The following is a 12,105-nucleotide window of genomic DNA, read 5'->3' as shown; positions in this document are numbered from 1 at the left end:
CAAACACAAATCTATCACCAGACTTATTGAAAAAATAAAAGGGTTTTGTTGGTATAAATTTATTTATTTTTCTTAAATTTTATTATAAGAATGAGAACTAAAAGAAGGGGTCTTAGAATGAATTCAAAGAAAAATGAAGGGGTAGTGATGAAATTTCAAAGTCAAACAATCACATAAAGACAAAAAAAGATATACAATAAGCAAATTTTCCAAGCAATTTCGTGACCAAAAAGATCTCTGCCTTTTGCAAGCTCATCATCCCAGCAAACATAGTTGTACATATTACATTATTACATTACACATTACATATATTTCTCAAATAAATAAATTAACTTTAAAAAAAAAAAATTGTGTGATTCCCAAACTCACAATCACAGGTACTTTCTCTCTCTTATCTCTCTCTCTCTCTTCCAAATCGAATTCTAGGGTTTCGTTCTTTAATTCTTCAATTTTCGCGGAAAATTTTACAGGTTAGAGTTCGAAGCTCAAATTTTATTTATCCGTGTTTGGTTGCTAGGAAAATTGTGGAATACAGAGGAAAGCGAAATTTTGAATCTTTTTGTTTTTTTAAACTTAGTGTTAAATGTAATTACATCCAATTACACTAGGATTTAATTTTTGTTTTAATTATGAGAATTTGATCTTCAAAAATGTTGTTTTTACTACATTTTCTCAGCTGTTGAATCAGATTCTGAGTGATCCTTTATTTTTTGTGCTTCTTGATTAGAGATTTATGTAGCTCAAAAAAACAAAAAAAAATTGGGGATTTATGTGAATTATAGTTATATGTAATGAGCGTTGATGAGAATTATGGTGGTTTCATTATAAAATAGTTTAATTTGTATGTATATGATTAAAAGTTTTTTTTTTTTTTTTTTTTGAATTGTTCTTGGTGCATTTGTGTTTATGTGTTGATTGTGATTATGGTATGTGCATCTTTTTGTGTTGATTTCAGGGGAATTCTGTGATTGGTTTGGGTTTGCACTCAATAGAATAGTTCATGCGGCTAGTTTTGGAGAGGTGTGGTGTGTGATAGTGTTTGTGAAACTGGGTTTGAGAAACCCAATAATAAGGGAGGTGAGACTGTAATTGGGAGTTGTAAAAAATGTACCGTACGGCCACAACCAGGGGTGGTGTAGCGACGGATAATGGGGAGTCTATTGTTAGCTTGGATCAAGTCCCGCGGTGGAAGGATGCAGAGCAAAGGTCTTCTTTGGAGTTTGAGACTGAAGATCCTTCATTTTCAAATTCGTACTTTCCTGATCCATTGACATCTCCCGGGGAGGATAGTGGTAGCAATGCGATGGTGTCAAGGTTTCCTGTTGATCATGAGGTTAATTCAAAGATATATCTTTGGAGGGGGAATCCATGGAATCTTGAGGTTGATGCTGTTGTGAACTCGACAAATGAGGTGAGCACTTAATACTTTGTAATCTGGCCTTTTGCCAAATAACTTTATGGCAAAACAACATAAATTTCTGTACTTTGGGAATGACAGTCTTGAATTTGTTACTTTCACACTAATGTGACGTTTGGTACGGGGAATCCACATTACTTCTAGAATCTAGATTCCTAGAATCTACATTACTTCTGGCATCCAAATTCTTATAAATGTGATTCCTTGCAATTTGGATGCCTAGGAATGTAGTTATTCCTATGTTTGGTTTCTTTGGGAATCTCTTAAGATTCCTAGTAATGTGAGATACTAATGTTTGGTTTATTCCCAAGAATCTTAAATGAATGATTTATTTTTCTCATTCTATCCTTAGATTTGAATATGAACTATTAAATGCTTTAAAAAAGGAAAAAACTTAGGTACAATACTTTAGGTACTGTTCCTTAGGTTCCCCTCTTAAGAGTCAGCCATGTGGCTACTTAACTTAAAAATACACTAGGTTTCCAAGAGAAAAAACAAAATAAATGAAAAACAAAATATAAACTATTAATAATTTGTTGAGCAACACACACACAACAGCAAAAGTGAATACTTGGCGATAATGGAGGGTCCTCTTCAAATTTTTTTTTTCCACACATGAAACATAAATAGAACTTTGTTAAAGAATATATCAACAGAGTTGTCTATCCTATTTATGTTATTTTGACAGGAAAAGATAAAGATAAGGGAAAAGATATTGATGATTCATTATATATTTTATCTCAATTGCTTAAATGATAAGGAAAAAGGGTTAAAATTGTCAATTTATAAAAAAATATAATTTCCTTTAAGCTTGGGAATCTGGATACCCACCTATTTTAAAGGGAATCTATATTCCCACTGAGAGGGGTTTAAAGGGGGAATCCAGATTCTCCTGGCATCTGATTCCCTAGCATAATTTGCAACCAAACATAGGAATTTTTAAACATTCCTGGAAATTCTAAAACAATACCCCGTATCAAACGCCACATAAATGTGACATGTGGACATGCTTTTTGAGGCTATATATGGATGAGGAAACAACTCAAATGAATCAGCATGCTTGGGCTTGTATGTATGTGCTATAAAAGGCTTTAAGCTTGGAATGAGGCTTGAATTCTGAACCCTGATGAGATAAAACAATGGGTCCAATAATTTTCATTGGAACTGTTATGTAAGACTATTCAAATTTTGGTCCTTTGCTGGGTTGCCTTTGGATCTTCTCCTTGATTCTGTCTTCTGAACTTGCTTCTATTGAAATATTTTGGAAAATGCAACTGATTTATGTTGCTACTACACCTGATGTTAAAGACTATGGGGAATTAAAAAAAAATCATGTTTCTTTTTAATTAATGTATGGATGGACCAGAGTTTTGGCAGAAAATGGTTTGGCTTCTGATTGACATGAGGAAATTTAGTGTCTAGAAGGTGCTGGAGCTGCCACCTTAGGGGTAAAAATTTCTTATATAAGGAGTGATTAGAATATTTTCTTGAATCTCCATGTTAGTTTCACAAAGGGTGCTAATCAATACATGAGGAGCTTGCCATGGCAGTATGGTTCCTCAGTAAATTTCCTTCCGGTGGAGAAGTTTAGGATTTGTGAGAGTTGGTATGAGTTTTTAACTCTACACATCCTAGGCAGCATGGTTGTTCTCAATTAAAGCACAACATTAGGCATGCCTGCATTGGACAATTAATAAGATTCACCATGCATATAATATGTTTTAATACCTAATCCTGTATGTTTTACAATTGGATTGTTAACAGAACCTGGATGAAGCACACAGCAGCCCTGGTCTGCATGCTGCAGCTGGACCTGGTCTTGCAGAAGAATGTGCTACACTGGTATGGAAATTGTTTCTTTAGCCTAGTTTTTATCTAGAAATCTTCAGTGGATTTGATCTTGAGGCATTATTGCATGATGCTTCATAGTTTGACATGACAATATGTACATATGGTTTTACAATGGAAGTTTAAAAGAAAGCAAATAGTCAGGATGTACCATAACATTGTCAAAAATGTAACTCATCCAAAAAAAAAAATTGTCAAAACCGTAGATTTCCCTGCATTATTTTGGGGTGAAGCAAGGTTCTCCCCCTCCCCTCATTCTTAAATGAAGGTTTTCTGATTGGTGAAACACTTTGCTGGAGATAAGAAATGTCAACAGTAGACTCAACTGATAAATCTTTGTTTCTTGACAGGGTGGATGCCGAACTGGGATGGCAAAAGTTTCTAATGCATATGACCTTCCTGCTAGGTGGGCATATTGGTGCATTTCTTTTTCTATAATTTGTCAAAAATGAAGAAAGATGAAACGTATGCAATTTCAGAAGATTATTTCTGTACCCTGTTGCACTTCATATATGTTCCCTACTACCTAGGAGATCAGAGACAATAATGATGTGCTATTATATTTAACTCAACATTGCAATACTTATGGCACACCTTTTAAAGAAAAAAATTAAAAAATAAATAAAAGAAGAAGAAATCATTCAACTTGCCTTGATTGTGCAGTTTATCTTCTAGTTAACAGGGTCTGAAGCATAAATTTCTGTCCATGTTGCTAGTGATTGTCTATTACTTACCAGATTTGGTTGATGAATAAATAAGGTCTCTTTGGTAAGTATTTTTCATTGTCCAAGTGAAATTATTTTTTTTTTGATAAGTATGTCCAAGTGAAATTATTGTGAGAACTTCTTAGGTTTGGTTCTTGCATCAATAAATTTTGCGTTGATACCTCATGAGTAAAGCTATCAGTTTTGGGGATTTATCATAATGTACATGTTGCATGTTGGTTGGGATTCAGTATCCATAATCTTGTATTTATCTATTTACTTTTAAGTTATATCTGTCATTTTGAATTTTGTAAGTGTTACATGTGTCATTTTAAGGCTTTGTTGTTGTGTTGTTGTTACATGTGTCATTTTGCTAATGAGTTTTAGCTTATATGACGCTTCCTTCTCCCACAAGAATGGTTGGAGGGTGAGGTCATGGGTTCAAAACCGGCTAAGTGTGTGTGTAACTTAACAGTTAAAAAAAGTGTCATGTGTCATTTTGATGCACTTTGTCTCTAAATATTCAAACTCATTCTTTATTCTTAACTATATTTATGCATGTATAAAAAAATTGAATCCCATATTTCTTTGTATATCTTTCCAGAAGGGTTATCCATACCGTTGGTCCCAAGTATGCGGTGAAATACCATACTGCTGCAGAGAATGCTCTTAGTCATTGCTACCGCTCTTGCCTTGAACTTCTCATTGAAAATGGGCTTAAAAGGTGGTTTAGTAGCAGATGCTACATTATTTTTTCTGTTCTAGGTCGCTCACCCTTGTGCTTTTCCTGTAGTTCTGTAAATCTGGAACTTATTTTGCTTGATGTATATGAATGCAGCATTGCTATGGGCTGTATATATACAGAGGCTAAAAACTATCCTCGTGAACCAGCTGCTCATGTGGCTATAAGTGAGATATTTTCCTACTTGTTACAGTTCTTCTATTGATTGTTGTGATGTTTTCCACAAATTGCCAAATTACTTGGTGTATGTCAGTGCTGCCCATGTAAAATTGTAAATTGAACCTTTATGTGGGGTTTATGTAGAAATTTATCATCATAGATGCCACCAGCAATAAACAGATGGCCTTTAATGCAAACAATCAGAAAAGCTAAAATTCTGTTCTTATTGCGGAAAACTTAAAAAAATTAAATTATATTAAAAAAGAAGAAGAAGGAGAAAAATGGAAAGTCTGTGGCATGGTCCAACTTATGAAGTCCCAAAATTGATTTCTCACTTTTTTTTCTGTGGTGGGGCCTCCAGTTTTCTTCAATGGCTCTAATCTATGTGTTTTTTTTCCTTTGTATTGGCCTCACTCAATCCAATGGATTGGAAAATTCAAAAGTTCAAATGCTTTAGCTGATACAATAGAGGCAGTGAAATGCTGTGAAATGACAAGGAGCAGAATTAATAAATGGTATTCATGTGATGTGCATGCTATCATGACTCTTATTGGCGTGAGTGTGAAGGAGATAATTTTTTGAATGCATCTAAGCATCATGTGAATGTTTGTGAATTATTGCATAACTGGCTGTTTTTGGAGGGTTAAATATTTCTAGTTTGTTCTTTCCATTTCACCTTTTGTTTGCTCTTTCAGGAACCGTCCGGCGGCTTCTTGAGAAGCAGAAAGATAAAGTGGCAGCTGTTGTTTTTTGTACTACCACATCAACCGATACTGAAATATATAAGAGGTATATTAATGTTGCGGTTAAAATATCGAACCTTTTAGACACAAAGTGCATTTTTATTTAATCAAATGATATGATTTCTCAGTTAAATTTGACAATTTTCTATTAATGTCGTGACAACTTGTTTTAACGACTGTGTAGGCTTTAAGCATCATCGCTGATCACATTTTTCCAATGTAGGTTGCTTCCACTCTACTTTCCTAGAGATAAACATGAGGAGGAGATAGCCATCTCGAAGCTTCCAGCAGATGTTGGGGATGAGAATGGTGAGACAATTATAGATGAACGTAAAATCAGAATAAAGCCTTTGCCAAAGAAGACTATTCCAAAACCTCCCCAATCTCCCCAAGCTCCAGATGTTCTTCCTATTAGTGATGTTGGGTTGGTACGAAGGTCAGTGAAGTTTAATACATCTAAGAAAATCAAATGCCACTGTGAATGGTCTTACTGGTTGATTGTTTTATTGTAATCATTATATAGAAGAGTTGGAATGGGTACAGTCCGGTGTTGTTACTACCATTCTGTACCAGCCACTAAACTGGTGCCAATATCCCCTAAAACTTATGGGACAAAATACCTAAATCATTATGTGTGTGTGTGTGTGTGTGTATTTATTTATAAAAATAGCGGTAACCCCAAAATAGTACATTAGTATTAACCTATTCCAAAATATTTCATTCTCCTGACCAAACCTAAATGGCCTCCTGAATGACTTTGACAACTTTGGTACAGCCACTATGAAGTTATATAACAAATGTGCCAATGAGCTCTAGCTCATATGGCAACTTCTCTCCTTGTAAGAGGAATGTGAAGGGAGAGGTTGCAGATTCAAGAGTCAAGACTTACCATAACAATAAGAAAAAAAGTTATATAATACATGTGCATCTTTTACTTTCACAATTCTCTTTCTAGTTTGCTACACTTCATTGCTACTTTATAATTGAATTCTGGATAAATAGCCTTAAAATGACTTTTAGTAAATGGTAATCTAGTACTAGTAGGCTAATGGTTAGGATTGCTTAAAAAGCATTCAGGTTATTATGAGTAAACCTACAACCTGAGTTGTTTCTTGGGGGTTACAGTTGTTTTTTGTTTGTTTCATGTGGCTACACAGCATAATTGGTCACTATAAATTTGTAAAGGGAAATTGGTATAGTTGCTGTATATTGGCACAGCATTTCATACAATTCTTATTTGATTACAGCTTTTCGTTGCGGTTTTATGTATTCTTTCATTGTGGACGTTATAGAACTCTACAATAATATTGTTCCAGCCTTTTACTTCCAATGGTTATTGATAAATGGTTACTGAGAAAAGCTGGGAAATCTGATATTAACTTGCACAAATAAAAACCAAACTTCAACAAGCCTACTCTTTCTTTGCTGGGTGCTTTTCTACTTCTTTTGAGTCCGCCATAATTGACATCTTAGTAATGATACTTATCAAGGCAGAAATTAAAGCTGTTTAAGAAAGCATAGTAAATGTATCAAGAAAGGTTTCGTTTCCATATAAACAGAAGCCTTGGGGAAAATATTGACAGTGGATAATCTTTGAAAACGTAATAACCTGCTTCTTGGTTGGTGTTGCATGTGCAAGAGTAGCGGGCAATATGTTGAGCAACTGTTACTCCATTGTCCATGGCACTGTGCTTGATATGTTGGAGTTTTGGCAAGGAAGACTATAGGAGAATATTTGGAATTGAGAGTACTAATCATATATCAAACATTCTTTGTTGAGGTCCTTGTGTGATTGGATGTCTGTATTGGGTAGCATTCCCCATCTTTTATTATTTTTTTAGCTTTTGAACATGAGATTGTAATTCTTTAGGAGTGGTTTGATACACCTTCTGTGCATGTGAACCTTTTTTTTTTTCTTTTAAATAAAATTATTTCTATTTTAAAAAAGAAAGAAAGCATAGTGTACATTGTTGAAGAATGTTAACTGGACAAATTTTTAAAAAAGTTCTTCATCTATGATAGCCTGTTTTCCCTTTTGTTTCTGCCTATATCTGTTGCTATTGATGCACACATTTGCTCTCCATCTGTATTTATCATTTTATTGTTCCTTTTGTAATGGAACTATTACTCGATTTTAGTTTTCAACATTCAAATACTCCACTGGACACGTGTTATTTTTATAGGAATTCATCACATTTGGATTCATATCTGGATCCTGCCTTCATGTCATTAATCAAAGATCCCGATCAGAGACGCAAGGAACAATGGGAGAAAACTGCTCAAGCACAAAGGGGTTGGAATTGTGCAAGAATGCTTGGATTTGGTGACCTTGGTGCACCTCCATTATCTGTTGCTGAAGAATACTCACTTCATTCTAGATACCTTGCTAAAGCAAATTCTCTTAATCTTTCTGAAATTGCAGAGATGAAAATTGTGTAAGTGTCCGTACTTCATATTCTTCTACTGCTTACCTGCCTACTATAGATTTTAATTGTTTATATAAATTAATCAATATTTTTCCCATTAATATGCAATTCTCAATATTTAAGATGTCTAGGTTGGTTCAACTGGTGAAAGTTCTTGAGTCTTCAAGTTTGTGATTTCTTTGCCACCTTAACAGCTGCAGATATAGTGATCTCTTTGGACCTAGATTCCCCATTGCCTATTTTCTATGTACACTTTCAGTGATTATCTTAGAAACCTTTTGAGAAACCCCCGTTTACAACTTCATAAGGAATGTGCTTTTGTTCATCAGTACACTGTGATGCTGATATGTGGCTACAGAATAAAGTTTAAAACTAAGTGTGTGGTGAGCCCCAATTATGAGATCTACACATGATAGAATTTTCATTTTTATGCAACAGCACTCTGTCTAGCAGTTTTCTGATATCCCCACTTGGATAACCTCAGTGTTTCTTGTTTAGAGATGCTATTAATGTGTTGAAATTGATGGTGCTGGTTGGCATTTAACATCAGTTCTTCATTTTTATATCAGCTATCGTGGTGGGGTAGACAGTGAGGGTCGTCCTGTAATGGTGGTTGTGGGGGCACATTTCCTGCTGCGATGTCTCGATTTGGAACGATTTGTGCTCTATGTCATAAAGGTAATTTTGTTACAGCTTTAACTCGCATTAATTATTGTCTGCAGAAATATTTTTGCGTAACAGTTGGTAGTTGGATTCATCAGTTTCAGAATTTCTGCTCCTTGATATTGGAAAATGCATACAACTGTTTGTGAATAGTTATGTTATAATCTTCTAAATTTTGTCCTTCTATGAGTATTGCCTGTTGTAACTAAGATCATCATCTTTATTATCAAATGTCAGGAGTTCGAGCCCGTGATACAGAAGCCTTATACTATTGTATACTTCCACTCTGCTGCTTCTTTACACCCGTAAGTGTTAAATGACAAACATGCAAAATGCATGACTTTTAACCAGCCCTCTGAGTTGCCTTGGTTGTTAGTAGCGTCTGTTGCTATCCCAAGTTCAACAGTTCAAAGGATGGTAGAAAATTCATGACTTGTATTTTTTTTTCTATTGTCCCAGTTCCATTGATGGCTATTGGGCCTATGAGCAACAGGAAGAGAGGTACCTTCTGCCATCCCATAAAATCCCCTTCTTTAGTGAAGGTGGGATTTGATCAATGTCTCTTGCATAAGTCTAAGAGACTTAACCCACTAAATTAGGTGGCACCTTCATAACTTCAATTGTCTTCCTCTTTGCAAATTATGCTTGGCTTGTTTGCTAAGAGTAGTTAAATGTTGATTGAGGAATGGGATTTCATGTTTTTATCCAACGGATTTCAGGTATATCAAGGTTAACCGTTACACTATAAAATTGTTGCTAGCTAAATTACCCCTTGTCTTATGTGATTTATGCCACAGATGGCCAGTATAAGCGGTATGATTTTCGCTTTGAGTGCGAGAGATCGCAAGTTCGATTCTCACAACTCCCCCATTTCTTTAGTTGTTTCTATTTACTGTTATTGATGAATTAATACTTTAAAAAAAATGGTGCTGGAAGAAGTAAAACTTGTGGTAAATATTGTAGCATGTTTATTATCCATACGTAGAGGGGGAAGAAGAGGACATTTTGACAGTTTTAGGCATATAGATGGCTACTTGGAACATCTAAATTTTTATTCATCTAAGATGGTTTATATTAATGGTAACTGTTGAATGGTAACCTTCAGTCATGGAGGGACTTTAGAACATAACAACAATTCACCTTCTCACATACTAAAGAAGACAAACAGTGACTTTTCTTTTGGAAGATTGAATGAGAATATTGAGGCATTGCATGAGAACCAAAAAAACTAGTTATTTTAAAAGGAAGATTCTGTTTTTTGAGCTCTTCTATATGGTTTGTCTAAATGGAACTGGTATATGGAATCTGGGTAGGTTTTATGCTGTATATGTGAAGTTCCTTCTTCTGAAAGTAATCTAATTTTGCTGATTCTATACATCATGCATGTTCCTTTCATTTAACAGTCAACCAGACTTGGGATGGATGAGAAGATTACAACAGATACTTGGTCGGAAACACCAGCGCAACCTACATGTATGCACCACTGAATTATTTGGTCTTGTTTGGAGCAATATATTTACCATTTTGCTCTGATATCTTTATCTGCTTTGTATAGGCAATATATGTTCTTCACCCAACGTTTGGGCTTAAGGCTGCAATATTTGCTCTCCAATTACTTGTAGATAATGTGGTATGTCTAAAACTTATTTTCAATTGATCAAGTATTGGAACCTGAACCAAGTTATGGGTCACTAGTGTGCTCTTTTTATTTATTTATCTCTTATGTGGGAACCCCTTTTAGGTGTGGAAGAAAGTGGTATATGTTGATCGACTTTTGCAGCTGTTCAGATATGTTCCCCGTGAGCAGCTGACAATCCCTGACTTTGTATTTCAGTTGAGTGTTCTTTTTCTCTTTTTCCTCCATTTTTTTCTTGATTAATTGAAAAGAATTGGGTGAAACTTAGTTATAGTTCCTTTTGTGCTGTACTGTAGGTTCCCCCAATTAAATTTAAACACAGTTGTTGCATTGACCAATGCAAAGCAAATGGTGTTATCATACTCAATCACAATTAAATTCAATACCCTTTTTACTTGTAAAAAAAAAAAAAAAAATCAATACACTTTTGTGTTTGAGTTTAATTAGGGAACCTAAGGTATAGACCTAATGAAGTGAACCTAAGTTTTACCCCTAAAAATTTCATGCTTTTTGATAATGGCGATAGAAAGCAATTTGACTCTTTGGCTGACAACACTCATGATACATAGGGATTCCCATTCATTTATATTTTATCAGTGTGCATACCACAGGCTCATGATAGATGGCTGGTTTAACAGTCCTTTCCTGTATCAGTTTTGTTGCATCTGTTTCATCTTGCATGCCATTTCTGGTCTACAATGATAATAACAAATATGCAAATCCAACAAATCATATGTTTGATTCTAATGTTTCAATGACACGGTCTACCAGGCATGATTTAGAAGTGAATGGAGGCAAGGGTCTCATTGTGGACCCAAGAACAAAATATGTGTATCATCGACCCTAGTTACCGGTTGCGTGAGGTGATAAAAGCAGGTCCACAATTGCGATTTTGGAATTTGTTTCTCTTCTAATAAATGTGCTAGGTGGGGTGATTAAATTTGTCATTAAATCTGTAGAAAGAGTATATATCTCAATTTTTTTATTTTATTTTTTGAAGCAGTTTTTTGTTTGTCTTATAATGGAAATAAAGTTATTTCCTTTTTGTATTATCTTGGATGAGTTAAAAAAAAAAAATTCAAGGTGTATGAGGGTCATGAAAGTAGGATGCTTGTGGTTGTATTGATATTGAAAAATTCTTTTCTTTATTTGTTTACCTTGTACAATTGTTGAATTCATATTCTGCAAATATTTGGTTTGGTTAACTTTGCATCGACCACCTGATATCTAAAGGGGATTGCAAGCTACAAGGCATTCACTCAAGCCTTTGAATTCACACCCTGCAAGCTACAACACATTGCTAGAAAACAATATTAATAACTAATGTCCACTGTTGCTCTATCAACCAAAAAAAGAAGAAGAAGAAATTTCCATTGCTATTCTATTACCTGATTACAAGAATTGACCATCAATACTTTGATGGCCACCTGACCTCTTGAAATTTGAAGTACAATCCTTAATCAGAAGAGGTCATATTGCATGAGATTAATTGTTCGGATCATGGAAATGAATAATAGAATGTACCACAGTTTATCTACGTTTGTGCTATGAGAATTCCAATGTTGGCGAAGTCCATGTTATTTTATTTTCCTGATGGTAGTAGTGTTATCTTTAGGCAATGAGATCTAGAAATTGAATGAAGCACAAGTTAAAGATATTCTAGAACACAAATCAATTTGATAGTAATTGCATGTAATATACGAATGGATTTGCAATGTCCCGAAAGGTAATGAGGCTGGGGATCTAGAATAAAGAGCTTTGCCATTG

General features: G+C 34.7%; 1 protein-coding gene across 3 annotated transcripts; it reads left to right on the top strand.

Moving 5' to 3' along the window:
- Positions 1–221: 221 nt before the first annotated feature.
- Positions 222–11,543, top strand: LOC142627881 (uncharacterized). 3 transcript variants are annotated; one of them, XM_075801763.1, is made up of 16 exons: positions 222–377; positions 956–1,411; positions 3,182–3,259; positions 3,616–3,671; positions 4,574–4,693; positions 4,808–4,878; positions 5,566–5,659; positions 5,837–6,049; positions 7,797–8,048; positions 8,609–8,717; positions 8,940–9,007; positions 9,162–9,203; positions 10,106–10,175; positions 10,258–10,332; positions 10,444–10,535; positions 11,110–11,543. In XM_075801763.1, the coding sequence occupies exons 2-16, from the start codon at positions 1,106–1,108 to the stop codon at positions 11,183–11,185; spliced, it is 1,722 nt and encodes a 573-aa protein (XP_075657878.1). In that variant the 5' UTR covers positions 222–377; positions 956–1,105; the 3' UTR covers positions 11,186–11,543. The 3 variants fall into 3 exon arrangements, with proteins under 3 accessions (XP_075657878.1, XP_075657880.1, XP_075657879.1); XM_075801764.1 differs by having other exon boundaries at positions 355–470; XM_075801765.1 differs by lacking the exon at positions 9,162–9,203.
- Positions 11,544–12,105: the final 562 nt, after the last annotated feature.

The sequence above is a fragment of the Castanea sativa genome, chromosome 3 (genome assembly GCF_040712315.1).
Source record: "Castanea sativa cultivar Marrone di Chiusa Pesio chromosome 3, ASM4071231v1".
Taxonomy (NCBI): Eukaryota; Viridiplantae; Streptophyta; class Magnoliopsida; order Fagales; family Fagaceae; genus Castanea; species Castanea sativa.
This window is presented reverse-complemented; position numbering and strand designations above follow the sequence as displayed.